This window comes from Coturnix japonica, chromosome 12 (assembly GCF_001577835.2).
Source record: "Coturnix japonica isolate 7356 chromosome 12, Coturnix japonica 2.1, whole genome shotgun sequence".
NCBI classification, from domain to species: domain Eukaryota; kingdom Metazoa; phylum Chordata; class Aves; order Galliformes; family Phasianidae; genus Coturnix; species Coturnix japonica.
In genome coordinates, this window is record NC_029527.1 from 10,999,389 (window position 1) to 11,022,872 (window position 23,484).

The window sequence follows — 23,484 nt, forward strand, 5'->3', positions numbered from 1 at the left end:
ATGTTTTGGTGGGGACTCGGTATAAACAAACATCCTGTTTTGGTTTTGATTTTGAAAAGTGTTAGTGCAGAATGCCTGAAATCTGTAAGGGATTCTTTCTGACCCTCTGTCTTTTGCCTTTATTTTAATGAAAATATAAATATTGAGTATATGTGGGTAAAAGTGCTCAAATAAAGAAGAAAAGGCAGAGAGATTGGATTTTATTGCTTAAATGAATAAAGATGGGCTTCTAAGAGTTGAGGGTAAAACAAAGCTGTGCTAATAATAACTACAACTGTGCACCTGTGATTTTGTGGTCGATTGTAAATGTTTTCACTTCAGTTTCATTCCAGTGTTGCTTTGGCAGTTACGCTTATTGAACGTTTTCTTCATTTCTGAGATCTGTTGGTGGTTTGTGGGGTGTGAGCATAAAGCTAGAATGGGGTTGAACAAGAAAATAGCCTCAAATGAAATCACACACATGTATGTTAGAACATATGGGAATTTTATTACATGATGTAATGAGTTTGAAATTGAAAAGAATACCTAAAGTGCACTTGAGCTGCAGCTACTTGGCCCGGATTGGAACAGGAGAGTATTTACAGTGCAGTTTTCTAGTAAAGCTTTTCCCTCCTGTTACGTCAAAAAACTTGAACAAACAGCAACCACTGGCTGTAACTGTATATCAAATGTCATCAAACAAATGGAAGGAAATAGCTCAAGAGCTGCTGTTTTCAAATGTTTATGTTAAAGAAATCTGTCCTGATCTTTCAAGCTCTTGAACGTATTTTGAGCTGTACTGGTGAAAGGCATTGAAGTGTTTTCAATGGGATTTCCCACAGCACTAAGGGAGGTGGCTGGTTTGAAAGGGAGCACTTTTAGCCTTAACTCTGGAATGAGTTGGGTTTGCTTGTTTGTTTGTTTTCCAGTTCTAAGATTGCACCTTTCTGTTGGATGAATTATTAAGATAGTGCTCAACATCCCCTGTGTTAGAATTTAAAATGGACTCGGGATGATCACAGTTCAGTACAGGGCAGTGCGGTGTTTGCATTTCAAAATAGACTTTATCTTTAAAAATGTCAACAATAAAATGTACGCACTGTATGTGATGTGTTTGGCTCCAGCTGTGTGGGATGTGGCTTATGTCCCTTGGGAGCAGATATGGGAAGCACAACAGGGATGTGTCTCAGCGAAGCAGGCATGTACCACCAGATCTCAGATGTTGGCACAGGCTTTTAATGTGGTGATGACACAGGTAGTGAGTTTCCTGAGGACTGGCATATTCTCAATGAATCTTCTTTATTTGTAATTGCTTCTTAATAGAGCCAGTTCCCCATCCTGTCTTTCTAGGACTTGGCACAGAGATGGCAATTCTGAGACAGCCTTTTTGCAACCTGTGTTTTCTTCTCTTTCTGCTTGTATCAATGAGTGCAACTGCTCTTCTGTATCTCTTTTCCTGGCGGTTGTTCTTGGTGCTCTTCTGCAGGCATTGCTCCCTCCCAGAGGCTTCCTGCATTATGGAGCTGTTTGCTGCCTCCCGTGCAGGTGGGATCTTTTATTCAGCTGCAGCACTGTCATTGCTTGGGGAAAAGAGCAGCCTAACACAGGATGGCTGCTGGCAGGTACAGGCATTCTTTTGACTTCTATTAAGTTGCATTTTATTATTTTCCTTCACATTTGGCAAGCAATTTTCAATGTTTCTGGTGCTTCACCATCGCTTCTTTGTGCACCGGCTGTGATGTCAACAGGAACGTGCACAGTTTTGCTGCAGAGTGATGGGGCCAACCTCCTTTTTAATGTTTGTGCTCAGACCATAATAATGACATTTTATTATCTCGGGAACATTACTTGAGTTTTTAAAGTGGTAGGAATATCACGTGTACTTTTGCTAGGTTTATTTATAAGTACAAAACGCTACGTACAGAAGGAGTATTGGCTGTGTTCCAGCTGTCTCCTAAACTTTGTTATGCAGAAAAATACATAAATTATCAAGAATCCTGAAAATCAGACTCTTTTACATCCTTTCATTTGAGATAAAGTAATAATTAAGTACCCACATGCAGGACAGCAGGGCCTGTGCAAAATGAAATCAGGAAAGAGGAAGTGTGGAGATGCCAAAGAAATTGCCTAAAGAGGTGAAAAACGCAGCTGAGAGAATGTAATTCCTTAGCTTAAGTGAGAGGAGGCTGAGAGAGTGAGGAGACAAATTTGTTGGAGTGCATTGCAAAGTGAGGAGCTTATGGCAAATAAGGAAAGAACCGGATCAGATTGCAGCAAGGCAGATTCAGTATTGACAATTTTCTGGTGGAGTAAAGGTGGAATAATCTTTTGCGGGGACAATGGTGCTTCCATTGCCTGAGGGCTTAAAGAACTGGTTCGATTACCTGTATTGTTCCCAACAGATAGTCTAGCTTTGTGCCTTGGGGCTGTGTGATGGGCTGACGGACCTCTGGATGTTCCTGCTGCCCCTTCTTTGGTTAACAGACATCTAACTACAAACTTCACAGGTTCTAATAGGATCAGAGTATAAGACTGATATACACTGGAGCCTCTTTTCCACCGCTGTGGCCTGTTCAGCAGCTTTATTTCAACTGGAGTTTTTTGTATTTGTAAGGAAGGCTATGGCACTTGTTAGGTAAAAGTTTTGGTTATCGGTGGGTTTTGGTTTTTTGGGAGAGTGTTAATTGCATGTAGGCCTCTAAGATGATGTTATAGTGTCTGTCCTCTTCCTCTTTGAATATTCTTTGCTCTGATGTTACATCCAGGCTAGTTATAGGACTGTTGTTCTACCTGGAAAAGCTAAGAAATTTAGTGTAGTGCTTCATGCATTGTGGCCTGAGTGTGGATCTGAAGGAGCAATTGTTGCAGGTCACTGCATGCATGCAAAGGGTAGAAATTGTTGCTTTTGATAAACTACGGTGTGACATTAGTTCATAGGTGCTGTGAGCTTTGTAATGGCATTTAATTTTGTCTGTGCGTATATACCTACTTAGGGAAAATATAGTAATTGGTGGGATGGGCAGGAAGAAAGGGGTGCACTGTGTGACCTGGACATTATGTGTCTGTTGTAATGATAAAGGTGAGAAGAAGTCTTGTACTTTTATAACACATCATTACTTCTTGACCATAAGAGGAACAAGGAACTGATTTCTTCACGAGACATTAATAGCTATAATTAATAAATGGGTTTCATAGCTGAATAGTTTGCTAGCAGATACACACCTGTGGCTTCTTATCCATCTATGGTTTGCAGAGAAAGTAACTGCTATGGGAAGTATGTTAAAATGCAAGTTATTTGATTTCCAGGTAAATAATAGCAATGGCAACAAACCCTTCCTTTTATCTAGTTAATAAGCAGGCAGTGGTTGCTTAATTTATGAAAATTGAATGCCCTGTTAATAGCTATGTGAGTAATGATGGAAAAAATAAAATTTTTTATACAGCATAATAAAGAGCCCTGAGTTAATATAGTTATAAGCATGTGACAAATGGATTCTGTGTAAGAAGTCCTGTTGGCTGAGTGGGCTTGTGTAGACATTTAAGCCATTGGTTTGTTGGTGTCAGTATAAATACAGGTTGACTTGCCAGCTAAGAATGGCATTTTGCACTCACTTCCTTAGCATGAGCACACGATGGGAAACACAGGACTCACTTGCAAAGCAGTGTAATGCTGTTTCATGTATGTTCCCTGTGTGTACAGCTTCAGTGTTTATAACAAAGTGAAACTGCCTTTTCAATTTAGAAAGAAAATGTGGGAGACGCGGACCAAATGCTCGTTAGTCATTAAGAAGAGAAACCCAAATGATTTTTAAAGTAGCTGTAGCCTTTTAGAATATGAGTTGTTGTTTTTAAATGGTTGGGATCAACGTTTCTCTCCTTGCTCTCACATTTTTCTCTGCTCCATAGCACTGATGTGTGCAAGCCAGTGGCTCTGACTCTAGGTGGCAGTCAGCAGTAGGCAGAAGGGAAGGCTGCTGGGGTGCTTTGGCTTGAACCCTGCTCTCTCTGCTCTGGCTGCCTTCTCCAGTTGAAGTTTTTGTGGTCTTGGGTGGCAGTAAGTGTCATTTCAGCTTCTCCCCCTTTCAGATGGAATCAGAGATGCTATGAAGAAAGAAATAAGCAAAAAAGAAAGGCAAAAAATAAGACAAACTGAGAAAATGGTGCAGTGAGACGTTCGCAAAAGAGAGCTTTGGTGATGCTAAAAATAGAGAAGAGGCTTCTTTACAGATCAGCAAGACTCTTGTCACAGATTAGCAGAAACAGATTTCTGTTTATGATGGGAGGAATCCTCATTTCCTGCTAAATTCGGTTTCATTGGGCTGCAAAAGGTGCAACCAGGGATGGGAGGAGTGGAGGAGTAATACATTGTTGTACCCTGATTTTTAGCAATGAGGATTTCCTGACAGCCTCACAGCTGTGCGTCATTTAAGAAATACTTATTGCTTTAGATGTCATGTCTTCCACCTCTGCCCTGTCCCTCATCCTCCTTTTGCAGCGTCTGCCCTTCGCTCTTCATTTCTAACCTCTCTCCTGTCCACTTATAGGCAATTCCTTTCCTTCATTCCTGTCAGCTCTCTGCCTCTTGACTCTCCACTCTTTCTTCATATTAAAAGTAGAGTAGGTTTCAGTTTTTCTCTCTCCTTTCCCTTGTTTGCCTGCCTGCCCAGTCACTGCTGAGTGGTTGGACGTAGCATTGCTTGTGTGCTGCTGCCTGTTGTAACTGCAGAGGAGCAGCAGTCTCTCAGTATTTGCTGCTCTGGGATGATTACATTTCAGGAGATGAATGCAGTATGATAAGAAAGCTATTGTTATAATAAATACAGTTCAAAAACATGAATTAATCTATAAATTTTATTGATATATGGTTTTGAATTCAGTGCCAGATTACAGGCTTGTTTACCTCTGCGCAGATCTCAAGAAGCTCCTTGGAAAGCATTGGACTTTACAGAGTTTACAGCTCTGGGTTTACAGAGGTATATTTGAGATCAAATTTTGGCCTTCAGTCTCGGTAATAAGAAAATTATTTAATGTTTTGTTGTATATCTGTATGTGTAACAGCATTTGTAAAGGGGCTGTGGTGCTGTAAGTGCTTTGCACGTGTTCTGCAAGACAGTTCTTGTGCTACAAATCAGTAACTGATAAGCAGAGGATGTTGATTTTTGCTTAATATAGTCCTAGTGACATCCCTTCATTTTTTAAACACCACGGTTTGACAGTGGAAAAATACAAATTTCTGGAAAGGAAGATACTATGGCTGCAGGAAAAGGGACCCCACAAAAACTAAAGCTTGAATCGGGTGTTTATTTTTACGTTTGTTGTGAAAAATACCATTGGCACATGATGTCAAGCTTTGCAGTTCACAGTGAAGTCCATTTCCAGAGACAGCTTGACAAATGTGGTCTATCATTTGCATGAGAAAGCTTTCTGAAGAGTTAGCAGTGATCTAGTGCAGTTTTCTGTGTGAAGCTCATATGCAAGGAAGACGAGATAGAGATAATTCTGGAATTATGTCAAGATTATGTGTTAGTATGACAGGTATCATGGTGCCTAATAGATGGCGCAGCACTGAGATAATGAAGAGTGATGCTTTCAGTTCCCAGCCCTGCGCTGGGCCTGGTAGGTAGCTGTGGGCAAATCACTCTTCCTCAATTTTTCTATAGAAGTGATGATAATGATGTGTATTACTTTGTGTTTCATTTTGAGATCTAAAGGGAATACATAAAAATGAAGTGGTACAAACAGGGTGGGAAATAAAAGGTAGTAAAATAAGCGTTTGTATTACAGGCAGCTTTTCTACTGGCAACTGACAACAAAATTATTGATTCTTCTGCTCTTCTTTCCCTTAGAGGGTATCAGTATGTGTTTGTTCACAGGACTACAGGAAAAAATCTTGCTATTTCTTATGATACTCTCAACACCTCCTGCAGAATTTACTGTAATGTTAATGCTGATTTTATTCTTACCCGTTGTGGTCTCTGTGAGGGACAGTTACAGCTTCAGTTCGTGGAGGATAAGGGCAGAAAAGGTCTGTCTGTCTCCCTTTTCTCTGTCTCCTCCCTTTCTATTTCTCTGTCTCTCTTTGGCCATTGAAAATGTAGGTCATATTGCATCACCATAAAATGGAACAGTCAGAAAGGTGTTTGAAAAATGCTGACATCCTTAGCCTCGGGTGCATGCCAGTGTCCTTTGTTTACATTGAGAATAGTGTGGTACCCATGTAAGAGCCACCATCTCTGTTCAGGTTAGTGGTATGGGACCTAAATTATAAGCCAGATTTTAAGATGCCTTTCATCTGCCTGCAGTAATTTAAAATTAGACAGATAAAATGCAGCCACTCACAATAATGATATACATGAGGAGCTAATTTGTAATCTTTAATCTGCAATAACCGTGACTGTGTAGCTTGAATAACATTACATTTAACAGAGAAGCTCGGTAATAAATTTTGCAAATCATGTTAATCATGTATAGTCTGCATTGTCTTGATTAACTGTGCCTTTTTATCTTGAGAGGTGTCTGGGCTGATATTGCATGTTTGGGCACCCTTTGAAATGAGCCAAGTGGGATTTTATTTCTTTGTGGAAGGTTTGATATTCCTGATGTCCAACATCCTTTTGCTTGTTACCAGCCTTTTGTTGCCTGTTTTTCTGGTGCAATACGAGTGACCGGTGTGAAATATTCCTATCGCATAAGAGACAGAACGTATCATTTTCTTCTCTACAGGTGCATATGAATACAGCTTTTAAAGAAATGTATAAATATAATTCCAACAGTCCTTACTTACCTTCGTTTGCAGTACCCTAATGTGCCTTTCAGACTGAACTTTCAAATGGTGGCATAAATCATGCAGCAAAACGTAGGTATTTTCAACTAGAAGACAAGATCCTGCTTAGAGAAAATCTGTCATGATTGCTGAAACTGGGTAATTTTTTAGCCTGTCTCTTCTGTGCTTTGTGTGGTTGTATTTAAACTGTTGAAGTGTGATATGCGAAGGCTTCTTATTGCTTTTTAAATTGGACTGCCAAAGGAGGCTTCTCAGTTGTGAGAAAAGATGTTGCAAAACAAATGTAAAATTAGCGACGAGATGATTTCCTGAGCGAAATGATGAATGAAGGTCTTTTTCTGTTGCAATTAGACAAAGGAAAATGACATTAATCGGAGTTAAGATACCTCAGGTACGCCTTGCTGTGTGTAGTTAGTTGTGTTTTGTATCAGCTCAGTTAGGGTTATTCAAAAGGCTTTGTTTTCATGAGTTATACTTTTCATGTAAATATGTTTCTCCTAAATGGATTGTGTTCATTATTCATCATGACTGTGCCTTTATTACCTATGTCTATGCAGATACAATTTTCACCAGGATACAGCTTTTGCTCTGCCCAGTTGTGGTTTCCTGTATTGCGTGGTATTGAGCAGCACTTGCAACCGAGTTCCTTTGGTATTCAAGCACAAGGAGTGACATAATGCTCATTCTGGTTTGAAAATGCAGCCTTTCTGCCATCTTCCTGGACTGCTGCTCTGAGAATCTTTGTCACCTTTCCACCCTGCAGCTCGCTCTCCCTTTTCCAGCACACTGAAGTGCTTTCCTTCTGCAGAGGGAGCTCCTCGTGGCTTATTCTCAATCATCGGATCCCTGCCTTACATTACTCTTTGCTGACAGTTGTGGTTGTAATTGACCTGCTGTAAATTCTCAGTAAGAATCGTTCCTGTTCTTTGCCACCTATTATCCAGAGAAAGACTCCTCTTTAAAGAGTCATTAAACTGTCACTTTATTCTTCTCAAATTTACTCTCTTGACTTCCTTCAAACTCAAATCCAGATGTAATCCCTACAGCAAAATTCACAGGTGGTAACATAGCGTGCTCTGATCTCTTCTGCATAGGAAGAAAATGTTTACTGTGTTTTCATTCCCCCTCATCTGCTCCATTGTTTGTCTTTCCCACTGATTGCCCTATTCCCAGATTTTTAAGGCTTCTGTTTTATGGGTGACTTTTTGGTTTCCATTTTTGCACGAAGCAGCGAAACCTGCCCTTTATCCAACTTGTAACATTTGAATCAGGATAAAAGGAAGGGCGTCCTGCATGCAGAGCTCCTGAATTCCCTGAAGAAACAGGGGTTGAGATTAAGCAGTAGAGTTACTTTCATGGCAGGAAGATCATACGCTTGGAGGGGCTGAGTCTGTGAGGCTGAGCTCTGAGTGATCTTCTGCAAAGGGGAGGGTCTGCATCAGTTCATGTCTTGAACGGGCAATGGGGAAATGAAAAGGTTTCTGATAAAACATTTCCTTTCCCAGTGAGCTGCAACAAGAATTGAAAAGGAAGCTTCATATCGTAGGATTTGATTCGATATTTCTGTGTAACATTTACTTATAATTTCTGAGACTTTCTACTAGTGTAGAAACTTAGTTACCTCGAATCTGATCTGCAGTAAAGCAGAACAGTAACTGCAGAAGGGAGAGAAAATAGTACCGTACTTGTTCTCAAGTGTTGTCCACTGAATACAAGAATTTGTATTTATTTATTTATTCTACCGAGCAATTAGAATATCATGAGACTCTGTTGTGCTTCTTAGGCTGAAATGTGTTACTGAGCAGAGTAAAGCTTAGAGAAGGGAAGAAACTGTAAATGTATTTGTAGGTCTTATCAGTCCAGACCACATCAGCTGGTAAGCTGCAATTCAAAAGGAGAAGAAAGGGGCTTGTCCTCAGTGCATAAAAAGAGTTTGAAGGCACGAAGTCAGAATGCAGGCAGCTTCCCAGAAGGCAGGAAGAGCTTCGTTCTGCACCTTCCGTCAGGCTGAGCCCTCCCACCCCGGCACAGCTCGGATGCCCTCTTGGACTGCATTCCTCTTGTCTGGACTTTAATCCTTGGAGGGGAAAAAATAATTCTCGCTGAAGTGTCATCCGTCCACAGCACTAGGTGGCTTATTTATATCCATCTTCATGGCTTCTTAGTAAAATGAAGAGAAAATGCTAGTTTAACTTCAGAACACTAATGCCAATAATTTTACCTTCAGTATAACCCATGCATGAGGATAGGTAAGAATCATTTTAAAGTTTTAACCAATTAGGCTTTAATTTATACTAAAATAAAACCAACTGTGCTGAAGTTGATGTAAACATAAGTATGTAAGCAGTAAATAAAAGGATTTTAAAATCTTAAGCTTGAGATCAGGGAGGTTCCTGTTGTAGGAAAGGCTTTGGTCTGTGTATCTTTCTAATTTCTATTAAATCCCTCATCAGCAATACAGTAATAGTCAGTAATGACTCTTACACCAGGGATCATTTTTAGCTATCCACGTTCTGTGACGCGGTGGTAAAAATGTCAATGACTGTGTACCGAGAGCTCCTGTTATTGGACTGGTGTTATATTCTAGAAGAATCCTGTGCAGAAAATACAGCGCTGTCATTTTACCGGCTGGCAAAACAGACACCAGTTTCTGCTTGGAAATCTGGTCAGTGGTTGGCGATGTAAGCGCAGTAACTGGGCTGAAGATTGAGATTTAAACCAATGCATACCTTTCTGGTAATGTCAGGCTGCCGTTTAAAGAGCTGTTCTGTGCAAAGAGGGCATAACAGTTCCGTGCTTACCTTTCAACTTTAAATTCATTGCAGAAACTGTGTTTGTAAAGTTGATTGATAGAATGTGTCGTATTAGGTTTTAAATAGATGTAATTGGAGTTATGAAACTGAGGGAAGGTTTCAGATGTCTTACTGCTGTACTCCTTGTTTTGTTTCAGAATTAATCAGATACAAGTTAGAGAAAGCTTCCAGAATCTGAACAGATGAAGATCAATTGATAAATCAACCCAGCGATTCGCCACAATTTCAAGGTACTGTGTGACATGCTTACCAAAATATTTTCCTTAAGCATAATATTCACATACTTCAGATGTGAGGAGTGTGGAGAACAGGATATTAACAGGGTTGCAAAGCAAGCCTGAAGTGTTACCAGATGCAGCGTGGAGAGTTGTTTTTTGTGTGTTGTTTTTTTTTTTTTTTAAATGCAGGTGTTTAATATATATATTTCAGTGGGAAATAAAGTGACTTTACAATTGACCTAAAGGGACTTCAAGCTTGGAACAGTCAAACCAGAAAAAGATTGTAAGCTGTACCTCAGTCACTTAGATGAAGTGATTTGGACAAGGAAGGTTTGGCATACGTACCACGTAGCATTCTAAATTTATTTCTTACAGTTTAGAAGATATGAACTTCTTTTTTTCCAAGTAATTAATTTTATCTATTTATGAATGTCTGCCGTGTTTTAGCGTATTGGAAGGCTCTTATGCTCTGGAATATACCATAGCCTACCAGAAAGTAGAATTGTAAACTGAGGCAAGAATTATACAGTTACCCAACACAGAGAGGTTCTTCTCCATAGCTGGCATTTGTGGCAGAACATTAGGAAAAAAGTAAGATTTATGCTAATAAGTTGAAATTTGGCTGATTTTGCAGATTATAGGAACTTCCAATTTATTGGCACAGTATCCATTTCTTTCTCTGTTCCCCCTGCATATCAATATTCACTCTGTGTCATCACATGCATTTCACCATCTTATGTATTTTTTCTTGATATAATGAAAAAAGAAGATTTTGCTCAGAGTTTGCATTTTCCTTATACACAAACTTGGAAAATCCAGTCTGCTTCAGACAAACTAGTATTTGCTCTGCAAATCATCTTTTAATATCTTTTAAAGTAGATTGTAGCAGAAGGGGCCATTGCAGTGAACACAGAGCTGGTCTGCAGAATTTATTTAAGTGGCAGAATTAATCTGGGCTCAAGAAGAGTGCAGAATGTTTGTTGCAATGTCGCTCTTAAACTGCTGTCTTCTCTTGAACAGCTCAGCAAAATTCCTTTTTAACCCTCAATTCTGCATTTGAAAATTTATATTTTCGGAGTTTATGTGAAAGAAAGTGCTGCTTCAGGAAGAGAAATAGTGTAAAAGTTACCTATGGATTCCTTTGGCAAGACTGTACACTTTCAGGCCCACAGATTTGGGCAGGTTTATGGCTCAACAGTTTTGGCTTCTACCTCAGCAGAGAACTTGAAGCTTGCTGTGCTAGATGGCAAAACTTAGGCACACCGGTTGTCATGCTTAATGAATCTTCTTTTGTGTGTTATACAGTGGAGGTCAAATGGGATTTGGTGTAATACTGGTCTTCAAAGTCAATGCTGTCTGGTATATTTTAGAAAGTTTTTTTCCATTAGATTAATTATAATAGGATTTTGGAATATTCCAGAAATCTGGACTTTTGTACATGAACCTAAAAATATGACCATCGGAGAATGAACTCAAATTCCTTTTATTCCTGTCATCAAACATTGTGAGAATATGAAAATGTAGCTAACTAAAGAATTTGGTTTACTATGGAGACATGGGACGTATATCCTAGGTGATTATTTACATTAGAGCAGAATTTCTTTTTTCTTCTTCAGTATGTTTTCCAACCTTCTAATCACTATCACTATCCTCTGATAGATCTCATTCAGTTTTTTTAACATCGTTCTTGAACTGACTCAGTCTTTCAGCTTCCAATCTCTGCACAGTGACACTTTCTTCCAGTGTATCTACTTCTTATCCAAGATTCATGTGGCCTGCACCTCATGTGGTGAGGATGCATTTAGTTCCATTATCCAGATGGTCTATTGAGCAGGATTGGACTCACTATTGGTCCCCAAGGATCTCCACTTGTGACTGGCTTCCACTTTGACTGTGAGCACAGCAATTTAGCCAGTTTGCCACCAAATTTGTGGCCCGTGTCCATGGCCTTTTGAGCTAATGCCAAGCACCTGTGGGTATGTCTCATATACCTGTCCGTGTCCAGCTGGTATGACTTTTTTGTTGCTAACTTGCTGCACGCATTTTCAGTTTGGGTAACATCAGTGAGCAGAAATGAAATTTGTGAAGAATGGTATAAATTCAAATTTTCATGTGCCAGTGTGCTCAGGCTCTTTGAGGTGATGGTAATCAGCATGTCAAACTTCTAAGGGTATGAGGATTCAGGCAGGATTCATCAGTGGCAGACAACACCATTGTGGTCCCAGGGAGCTCTCAAGTTATATGGGCTGTGTGTGGACCCAGAGTCTCCTGCCTCAGTAGATTACCACAGAGCCATAGACAAGCTGGCAAGAAAGCAGTCAGGGTTTTGAAACCTTGCCTAGTAGGTAGGTTCTGTCTGAAGATTGTTGATATCAAAATATTCTCCTTAAGTGCTTTGATTTCAACAAATGGAAATTCAGCCCAAATATTTTGTTACAATTAATCTGAGTAGCTCTGTATCACAATCACTTTAAATTGTAATATCATATCAGCTATGTATAAGGTCATACCCATTTCTAATTCCTTTGATTATAATTATTCATCTATATATCCAGATTGCCAGGATTGTTTTAACATTTTCAAATTCAAAAGATGAATTCAATACCACATCTAAAATAAATAAAGATTAGTTTGATTTCCAAATCATTAACTGGAAGCATAATGTGTAGTTTTACCTGCTCACGTTTAAAAAGTGGAAATGTTGTGTTACTACTCTGTATTTTCTCTGTTAAATTCTCTGCAAGAACAGAGAGTATTTTATAAGATAGATGCTGTGTATTTTATGAGGCCTGGCAGTGGCATACATTTATCATCTGACTATTAAAATATTACATTATTTTAATATAACAATGTGATCGTTATGAAATTTAAGTAAATATACGAGGGTATCCATTGTGTTCTCATCCTAGTGCAGGATTCTCAGATGTTCTTACAGTTATTAGGCTCTATTCCCTGATTCATTCTTTTCAGAAAAAGATACATCAAGTTATTCTAATTTTAAACATATATGTTTTTTCTTCCTTGGTCCAGGTGGTTTGTAGTAGGCATCCACAGTCATTTCACTTTTTCAAATTTAAAATAGCTCTCTTCCAAAGCTTCTGAGCATCTTCAGCTCTCTTTGAAGTGTTACTCATAAATAAAATTATACTATTTCCAGAATCTGTGAGAAAAGAATAATAGATTGTCATGGTTTGATGTTTCACTTTTTATTGTGTGCTGCTTGTGGTTATTATTCCGAGGGATCACAGTTCTGTGTATGAAGGGAGAAGTCGCTTGATTTCACTGGAGGTGAGAGTAAACTCCGGATTGCTATAATGCATTTTAGTTGTGTTAATGTTTTCCTGTGGTGGAGCTTAAATGAAATGGTCTGTTTTGTTATTCTGGATAGTTCTCTCATCACCTGGACGTGCTGATTTATATGGACTTTTTATCTCTTGCCTTTCTACTTGCCCAATTATATTCTTCTGCTTCTCATAGCGCAGACATACTTTAAAATGCACAAAATCTACTCCCAGTTCTGCTGCTGTCAACAGGAGCTGATGTGAGGGTCGGGAATTCACTTCTGTGTGTCACCTCCTCCAGTTGTTGTTTCAGTATGAATCTTATCTACAAATAAGTCTTTGCTAATAATATTTTCCTTAGCTTTTAAGCCCGTCTTGATTGCTTCAAACCCTTTGGTCACAGTTAACTTACTTGATTTCCTTCAGTGCACCGATGCCCCTCACTTCTTTTCCCCGAGAAGCTTTTTTGTGTACATGCTATTTTTCTTTCTTCTGAGTACTGACAACATGGCACCTTCATAGGTTCTGTCTGTCTTCCCCTTCAGCATTTTAATTCATGCATCCTTTCACATTTGTTGTGGAAAATCACCAACGAGTGTAACGTTGTACTTCTGCTCATAGGAGTTTAGCTGCAGATTCACCCTTCCTTTTCCATTCCAAATAAGAACGATCACATCTCAGTTCTTGTATGGAGGTTGTCTCATAGATTCTAACTGAACATCTGAGTGAAGTGTTCCCTGTTTGAACAGCTTTCCAGGACCACCTGGCAAAAGAATGAAACCTGTCAGTGCAGGCGGGGAAATGCCTGCAGTGTCATGACACGACGTAGCCTTCCTCTGCAGTTTCCAGCAGTTATTTGCTGTTGGTAGGCATGTATTTAGTTGTAGCATTACCAGCCGTGTTTAATGTTGTTGAATCTGTTCAGCGAGCTTTGAATCTGCATGATCCCCCGTTTTTGTGTTTTGTTTCCTCTTCCTGACTCCATTCTTTCTTTCCTTTTAACGATTATGTTGTAGTTTTGTTTGGTTGTTTATCTTCACTCCATTACTTGGCTATCTTCTCTGCACGAGCTGCTGCTTTCTGCTGTTCTCCTGCCTCATGTTTCCTTTTCCACTTAATCTGTTTGAGCTGAACTTATTCCTCCATGTTTGTTTTCCCTCTCAGTTCTTTACTGTGTGTGTGGTTGTTCAGTCACAATCCCATTCCCAACATCACTTCCTGGGCTGTTTTGCTCCCTCAGTTGAGCCCTTTGAACTGGCAGTGTTTCTGGACAACTTACTGCACTCTTAAAGGAGCATGGGCTTCTTGGCAGCTCTTACACTGGTGTGTTATGTCTGTTCATGACCAGATTTATTGCTCTTAATTCTGGACCCCTCATAGAGGTACTTAGTTTAGGAGTATGGTCATCCTTGACTTCATGGTTAGTAGGAAGAGAAGGGCTTCTTCAAAAGCTTTTTTTTTTTTGGATCAGGAGGAACCAAACTGATCTCAAAAGCATCTTTGGCTCTCAGCTGATCACAGGGAGCTGTGAATGACTCTACTCCCAACCTGGGTGTGTCAGATTCCTAATAGCCACCTCAGTTCAAAGCATACATACAGCTTATATACATGTTTTCAGCTCTGACCTTCTAACGTGATGAATTTTCAGGGCTTTGCCTATTTTCCTCTAAAATCATCAGCACAACCGTGCACGGTGATTTGGAAATGGCTTAAGAGAATTGAACTTAGGTGCTTAAAAACAAAACCAAACAACCCGGTTGCATCTTCAGCATAGTGAGTTTGTGGGAAAGAATATCCCTGCTCTCTGACTAATCAGGCCTGTGCACTGAACCGATCAACCCATCTTTCTGCTGCCACTTTCCTCCCTCTGCTGGAACACTGATGTATTCATGGCGGAGTGGGAAAAACTGTTACTAGAGGAAGGAAGCTTACTAAGGGACAGCCTGAGGCCAGAGCACAGAATTAGATCTGTAGTGGGAATGTATAGAGAGAGGGGAAAGAAGAGGCTTGAAAGAGGAAAAATACAGCAAGAAAGAGGTAGTGGGAAATGTATGAAGTAAAGGTAGTATATTTACCTGCTTGGCACTTTAAAAGCAAGAGCTACTTCTGAGTAACTTGGCGAGTGTTCATGCTAGAACCTGAAAGGCTGGCGATATATTAGCTCGTTAAGGTACTTAGCTGATCAAAAGCAACTTCATCAAATTAAGCCATTCTACTTTTATGTGACTTGACACACGTTCTGCAGTAACGTTTAAAGGAAAGAATTGTGGTGTATGAACAGTAATTCAGTGTGTCAGTGTAAAATCTGTTGCTGCTGAAAGGCAGGTGGTGGTGTGCTCTGTATGGCCACCCATCACTATTTGCTGTAGGATGAATGGAAAATAAATAATAGTAGTGAAATTCTTTGTGAATTTCATGGACCCTGCCATCAGTCTTTCACACTGCAGCAGGGACAGCTGGCTGGCAGCTTTCTCCAGGACAAAGCAGAGTCGTATGAACACAGTTTGTAATAGAAATCGGAGCATTTGACACCGAGAATATAACTCTGTTTGTAACGCACCTTGTTCTATGGCTGGAGCCTGAGTTCAGCTCTGGGTGTTTGTGGAGCACTAATGAAATCAGCTTGAAAGATATCAGTAATTGATTCATCTCCTGTCTGGCTCTTACAGCACAAAAGTAGTTGAATTTCTGTTTAGAAGTTCAGGATTGTTTTAGCACCTGACTGACATCTCCCACTGACGTGTTTAGCTTTCATTGTAAGTAGTTATTTATATTATAAAATACACTCTTGGATAATTAATAAAGGCATAACGTCCTCAGTTCATTAGTTATCTTTCAACTCTAGTCCCTTAAGTGCTTTGTACTCATATGCGAAAGGAGATTTAGATGTTCTGGGAAATGGCAGTTCAGTTAAAGGCATCTAACGGATCGATCAGGGATCCGGGGCCCAGGTCCAGAGGCTGATGGGTTACTACACCTGGCTGTGGTGCTAGTCACTGGGGCTTTCTTTACCTGAATTTTCTGGTGTTTGCCTTTTAAGTTGCCTTTTCTTAGGGAGCCAGTGATCAACGGGGAGAAAAATCTCCCTTGTAACATTGTAATACAGATCAGCGTGCGTTTGACAGGCGTGAACGCTGAAACTGTGCTTTGGAAAGGAGCACCTATAGCCTTTGAGCACCTATAGCCTTTAAGCTCGGTGCTTTCGGGGCTGTATATCCAGAAGACAGTGGAGCAGGGCCGGGCCGGAGCAGCTTTGTTCTGCATTGAGATTTACTCTGAGGGCACGGAGCGGGCGGTTCGGGGGCTACCGCGGCTGAGACAGCGGATGGTCGGAAAGACAACCTCGTAGTGAAAAGTGTAGCGTTGGAATTAGTTTATTAGAGGGCTCCATAGCTTTGTTATTAGCAGCTCGGGGGCGTGAAAGCGTCTTTCAAATACTTTCAGTTTCATGGAACTTGCGGAGCTCTCATCACTTGTAGCGCCGAGCTTTGGGCACGGGCCGCTCGGGCAGCGGCTCCGACAGCCGGAACATCAGCGCTTCGGTGCGGAAATCAGCGCAGAAAAACCAAAGCGGGGCAAGGAACGGGAAATCGCTGCGTTCAAACGGCCCGCGCCGGCAGCGCCCGTAACGGCCGCGCGGATCCCGCTGCCCGGTCCCGTGCCGGAACCGCTGAGCGCCCCTCGCTGCTCTCCGGCCTCGAAGCGCTGCCCCGGCTCGGAGCCGCCCCCAGCACAACACAGCGCAGGTCCCGGGGTGGGGGGCGCGTTTCCTGCTCGCCGTTCTCCGTTGCCCTGCCGCTCGCCGACGGGCTTTAAGGAGGCCCGGCGGGGCGGGGTTGGGGAGCCCGGCCCAGCCCCGTGCCCGCCCCTCGGCCCGGGACGGCAGCGGGAGGGAGGCCGGGCGGGGTTGTGATGCGGCCGTTGTTTTTGTAGGGTCGCGGGTCGTGCCTGAGGAGAAGGGAAAGGCGGCCCATGGAGCCGGGGAGCGCCTGGCGGGCGGCGTAGCCCGGCCCCTGCCGCTTTGTTAGAGCAAACACACAAACACGCCCAAACGCGCCTCACCTGGGCGGTGAAGAGGAGGGAGCGCTCCCATACATAATGGGTACTCGGCTCCTGCCCCCCGGGCCGCCGCAGAGGTGAGTCGAAGCCGCCCCCGGGGCTCGCAGGCTCCCGAGAGGAAAGGCAGAGCCGGCGGGGATGGAGGGGGGTGGGCAGCGGGGCTGACAGCGGAGCGGCGCCACCTTAAGGCCGGCGCCACCTTAAGCGCCCGCTGACTTTTCTCGTTACATTGTAGCAGCGGAAAGAATGTCGGCGCGGGCCGCGGGTGACGTCAGAAGGGAGCAGCGCAGAGCGGCGGCGGCCAGGCAGCGGCAGCGGCGGCCCCGGCACGGAGAGGGAGGCGCAGGCGGAGGAGGCGGGAGCGGAGCCGGCCCCGCCGCCACCGCAGCGGCAATGGCGGCCGTCGGGGAGCGCAGGTCCCTGCCCAGCCCCGAGGCGATGCTGGGGCAGCCCTGGAGCCACTGGGTCGACGCTGCTAAACTTCACGGGAACGACGGTGAGCGGCCGGCCGGCCCCCCCCCGTGAGCCGCCCTTCTACCGGTGGGAGGGCCGGGGAGGAGGTGTCCCCCTCCCCCCACCCGCCCCCATTATCCCCCTCTCCCTAATCCGGGGCCCGATCTCTGGGGGAGCCCGAGTGCAGCCTGGGCCGGGGGCAGCAGGTGGGCAGCCCCCTCCTCCCCGCTCCCCCTGCCGGGCACGGTGCTGCCGAGCATCCCCGAGCGACGCTGCCCCCCAACCCCCCCGGGAGGGTCCGTGTCCGGAGCCGGGGCTGTGCCGGGTGGGCGTGCGCTGAGCTCCGGGCGATTTCTGTTTCAGGAACTGCACTAGAAGAAAGTTTCAAGGAATACGGGAAAAATCGAGAAGCGATGAGACTCTGCCGAGAAGGTGAGTGATGGTGGCTCGTAGGGAAAAGTACCCGGAGAAGTTTCCCTGCTTGGAAGTAGGTATCGAAGGACTCACATGGGAAGGAGATGGGAAACTCCGCTTCCATCCAACCGCTTTGCTTTGGGTCCTGTGGCCTGTCAGCAGGCGATGCCATCAGCATTGTCATTAAATAATATCTAATCACAGCTGCAAGGTTAAGTACAGGTTAGTTATTGTATTGTCTTTACCGTGTTTCTAGTGGGATTTTCTCTGGTCCTGATGGGTCTTTAGGAAGCTGTGTGACCAGCACCCTTCTGATTTAGGGCATTTGGATCATAACCTGTGTTGGTGCTCGGACGCTGCTCGCCCTGTCATGTCAGCGAGTTGTGTTTATTTCTCAGTGCTCAGTGAGAGTGACCTTTCACCTGTGATTAGCAGAAGCTCAGGAAGGGCCCTGTTGGTTTCTAAAGCAGCAGCCCTGCTTGGAGCTGTAACCAAATGACAGATGACACCTATGGGTTACCAGTAACTTTGTGACAGGCAGTGGGAGAACAGTAACAAGTCTGAATACTGACATTCAGTTCCGTCCCTTGTTAGTTTTTTTTCTCCCAGACTTCCAAACTTGCTTTGTAACATAGAAACATTCTCAGACTTTATGATTGTTAGTGCAAATTCACTTTGTCAGACTTAATGAGAAGTATAGCCGTGGAATAAATTGCAGATCAGTTGCACGTGAGTCACTTATTTGACGTTGTTAGGAATGGAAGGCTAAGTTTGTAAACTTTGTTTACAGTCAGAAAAGGCAGAGCATGTAGGGAGCTCAGGAGATGATCTGATTCAGCACTTCTGCTTGGGAGCTGCAAACAGTAAAGGAAGAACTGAAGCACATTGGCATAGACTTAATAAAGTTGGTAGGGAGTGATCTATACTGAGGATGAGTCAAAATATCTATTTATTGTCCAATTCCTCTGTTGCTAAAATTTAGAAAGAAAAAAGGAAGATTTCAAACTGAAACTTAGTTGCTATATCAGACTTCTAAATGTCTTTTTATTTTGATGCTATCGTGACGTGCCAACTCATTGTCTCATTGACTTACACGTATAGCTGGTCTGCAGGGAACTCTGCCTACAAAGCAGTGCAAAAGATGAAGTCGTACTAATTAGATTTGCACTGAAAGGACACGAGGATCAGCAAAACACACCAACATGTGTGTGTATTGTGTTAATCAAATCAGGTTTTGAGAACACTGTAAATGATTCCTTTACCCAGAAGGAATTTTGTATTGAAAATTGAGAAGCAAGTGTTTATTAAGCAATTGGAACTGCCTGAACCATGGGCTTCAACCTGGAAAATATTAAACAAATTAAGAATTCTGTCAAACCCAATTCTAACCCCAAGATTTTTGTCACACCACACAGTGTTTAAATAAGGCTAAACACACAATTTGTTGTGTAGAGAAAGTTCTTCCATCTCAGATTGGGATTTGAGTCAGAGGCCCAACTTGACAAAGGATTTCAAGGTTATTTAGGTTAATTTAACCTTGTATTGCAACTCTTCCAGTTTGCATAAAGGAACTAAATATTCATGGCCTGGAGAGAGAGAGAGAAGAAGGGACATGACTTTACAGTCCACTTATTCAAACTGGTTTCAAAGCCAAGAGCTGTTTATTTTATTTAATAATCGTCAACTTTCAGGTTGGGCTCCAACCAGCCTGTGGACCCACTGAGTTACAGTTGCTTCTTTTTCCATATGCTCTTTCTTTGCTCTTATTGGGAACTAGCTTCAGCATCGCTCTGCCTGATAGTGAGAAATAAGTGTTGGGCTTTTAGACAGCAGAGTTTGGATCTCCTGAATGAAGAGCGTTCTCATTGTTGTAACTCTGTATTAAAGAGAGGGTTAATGTTACCAGCTTCTCCTTTTGTTATGCCTTAGAGGAAAAGAATGATGCCTGTTACTCTTTTAAAGAAATAAAGGACATAACAGTGCAATTCCAGAACAACATCTGCAAGCTTTGAAGAGATGCAGGATTTTAGGAGGACATTTGTTACTGGAATTTCCTATTTGCTGATCAGGCAGCTCCTCTCTCAGCATGCTGGTTGTTGCGAAGCCTGATGAGTCCTTAATACCTGTCAGGGATGCCAGTTCTATGCAGGGATCAGGAAACTAAAATTAGTTCATAGTCTCAAATATTTTTTTCTGCATCTAACCCTCCTTGACATACCCGATCTCTCAGCAGAGCAACAACTAGAAATTATGGCAACCCAAACTGTCGGTGTTCCTCTTGTGTTTTCCTGTTTCTTTTTCTCTGCTCTTATATGCTTTCTGTTCTGCTAATCCATAGTATACAATCTTTCCTGCTGGGATCCTCGAAGACCTTCACCAAAGTGAGAATTTCGCTGGTTGCTTTCCTGCATGTTGCTTTCTGAGGCAGTAAGAGTCCATGCTGAGCTTTGATGTAGAAATTAGAACCACAGGAATATGTTATGAGCCCAAAGCACTTGGCTTGCCTTGGTTATGGAAAATCTCCAACAGGTGAAAATGAGAAACGGGCATCCTTCATCATGGGGAAAAGTCTTATTTTAAAGAACTCTTTAAATCTTTCTTTGTACACCAAGATCTTTTTATGACAAATGGTACTATCCTTCTAAGTGCACGTTAGAAACAATTGTACTGCAGTTATTTTTGTAAGTAGTTCATACGACAGAATCATAGCTCATCCGGTCATTTAATTACTTACTATTTGTGAACTAGCTGAAGGTGTGACTCCCCTGCCGCACGTTTGCTATGATGAAGAAACTTCAGCATGTTGCATTATAATCTGCAAAAGCATTCTAAAATAGTGAAGCAAAAAACCTAGTTGTCTTCTATTATATTCTTATAGTCTTCTTACATTTTAAAATGAGACTGATGATATATCATTCAAACTTGTTTGTGTGATACTTGCATAATGACTGGATAAATAAAGCCTGGAAGAGCAGGGGAGAGATTCGGTTGGACAACTTGATGGGACCTGTGGAAATAAATAGTTTCAAACTAAAAGAGGAGAAATTTAGATTGGACATAAGAAGTTCTTTACACTAAGGGAGGTGAAGCAGTGGCACAAGGAGCCCAGAGAGGTCATAGAAGCTCGATGCTGGAAGAGACCCAAGGTCAGGCTGGATGGTTCTCTGAGCGCCTGACCGAGCTATAGATGTTCCTGTTCATTGCAGATGAGTTGGACCCAATGACTTTGAAGCATCTCTTCCAACTCAAAAGACTTTATGATTCAATTCTACAGTTCTTATTAAAAATTGAGTGTTTCTGTTTTTAGTAGTGTATCTAGTGCATTCTGAAGTCTTGGGGTGTCTTGCTAGACCTTGAGCATCTTATTCTTTCTGTTAAGCGTATAGCCTTGTTTCTTAATTTATTTTTAACATTATTTGAGTTGTGAATCCCTTGATGCTGCATACATCAAGTGCTTTACTAGTTAACCCATCAGTTTATAGATAACTGGCAACAAACCAGAGGAGGAAGAGAGAGCATTTGTGACTGAGGTGATGATCTGGATTTGATCAGTTGTCAATGAAAGACTGTTCAATCTTCACTAAAAAGAGGTCTTTGTCACCCTTATAGCATCTATAAAGTCTGGGAGTGCTTTAACTGTGTGTACTCAGAGGCTATAAGGTTCTTGGGGAAGTCTTGATTGCTCTGTGCATATGGCTGAGCTATTTCAGGTGACATAGTCCAGTCAGTCATTATGGAAAGAAATGCCAAGAAGACAATTCATCACAGGCTGGGGTTTGTTCAGCAATGATCCCTGATGTGCTGGGAGGTGTCACAGATAAGAATTTATGTTGGCTGAGTAGCCTGAGTCTTATTGTATGGTATCTCTTTTCTAGGTTTTTAGACTCTACTGGTCTTAATAAGGCAAGTTCTGAATTTTATGTGAGAATTTAGATTGTCAGATTTTGGTAGGTCTGGAAGAATTTGTTACTATAGGGATCTATCAGGAGAGCAGGTGGGGACAAATTCTGTTCAGCATTGTGTCACTTGATAGCAGTTGAACTTCTGGTCTTGAACAGTTAATGTGTCCTGGAGGGGAATAAAAGAGGGGGACGAAATAAATAAATAAATAAATAAATAAATAAATAAATAAATAAATAAAAGACGCCATGAACCTCTCGAGAATTTAGCAGATAGCAGAAGCTTTGGGATTTGATTACATTAATTGTTATTAATGGGAGTTACCAGTGCTGTGAGAGTACTGAGAAGTTCCTGAGAGCTCTGCCATAAGCTGGTGTTCTTCTTGAGCCTGTGCTGGGAAGGGTTGAGCAATGAAATCCAGGGCTGGGCTGGAAGGAATCACTAGAAGCATCTTTATCCCATAGACCCAAGGTCTGGAATTTTCCCCAGTGGTGGGTTTAATAAATAATTAAAGCATGGATAAACTTTTCTTCCAATATTAAGTTGTAAATACAAGTGAGAGACAGCATCTTATTTTTGAATTTAAATTTGTTTTTATTCAGCCTCGGGAGGCACTTTATTGAGTTGGTTTTTTGTTGTGTTAGATCACGTCAAAAGATGCTCACAGTGTTCTGTGGTCGCCGACTGCCTGAAAATACGCTGGGAATTTTTAATAGACTGAAATAAATATTTTAAGGTAGCAGCACAATGTGTGATGCTTCTTTTTGGATGTTCTGCGTAGCGATGCACAGACTGTAATCAGATAAATCTCCTCTTCGTTTCATTGCATTTTAATTGACTATTTACAGAAAGCATTTTAAGGATTTGTGGAGTGGTTGCTGTAAAACAATTACTGGGAATCTTTGAAAGTGCACTGAACTGTTTAAGAATTGTAGAGATTTTATGAGAGAGGTGGAGAAATAGGGTGTCTGAGAAGTAGTTGATTCTGTTGTTATCTGCAATGTCTGGCCCAGGTTTTCTTTCTCCTTGTTATTTTTTTGTTTTCCACTTAAATTCAAGTTCTGTTTGCAATATTTGATTATTTCTGGTGAGATGAGTCACATGTTATAAATAGAATGCTGTGAAGATACTTTGCAGGTTTTAGCTATTACCATAGTATTAGTCTGTTATTGCAGGGCCTGGGAGACTTTCACTGGAATTACAGCTCCAAAACTACCTGAATCTATCTGCTAATATGTGAAGAAACAAGATTTTTTTTTTTGAAAAGAACCTTTGAAATAGGTATTTAATGCACATACGTAACTGTCCAGGAATCCCCTGTTATCTAACACTTGTTTAGGGAGGTATATGTGAGTAGGTAGGTTGATGTGAGGTGATGTCTTAATAATTGAACGTTGCTTTTTCTATAGTTTTTGCTCTATACTTAACAACAGGCATTCAGTAAGAGAAGATGGATGCAGTATCGCACAGAAATATGGTTTTCCCTTGAGCTGGTAACACAGCACTATAGTCCAAGTAGATCAGGGAAGACACAAAGGCTTAGTGAAGGCTACTTCTAAGTAAATGGGGTTAAGAGGATGGAA

The 23,484-nt window shown here is 41.8% G+C and overlaps 1 protein-coding gene across 4 annotated transcripts in view; it reads left to right on the top strand.

Moving 5' to 3' along the window:
• The window catches only part of ATXN7 (ataxin 7), a 78,018-nt gene that overhangs the window by 5,931 nt on the left and 48,603 nt on the right, over positions 1-23,484 (top strand). For 2 of the 4 annotated variants that reach the window (XM_015875224.2, XM_015875223.2), the window contains exons 1-3: positions 16,970-17,211; positions 17,370-17,630; positions 17,951-18,019. In XM_015875224.2, coding sequence (XP_015730710.1) covers positions 17,381-17,630; positions 17,951-18,019 — 319 coding nt within the window. In that variant the 5' untranslated portion in view covers positions 16,970-17,211; positions 17,370-17,380. Of the gene's footprint in view, positions 1-9,713; positions 9,807-16,969; positions 17,212-17,369; positions 17,631-17,950; positions 18,020-23,484 lie in introns of those variants that run through there. The other 2 variants (XM_015875222.2, XM_015875221.2) reach the window with 2 other exon arrangements.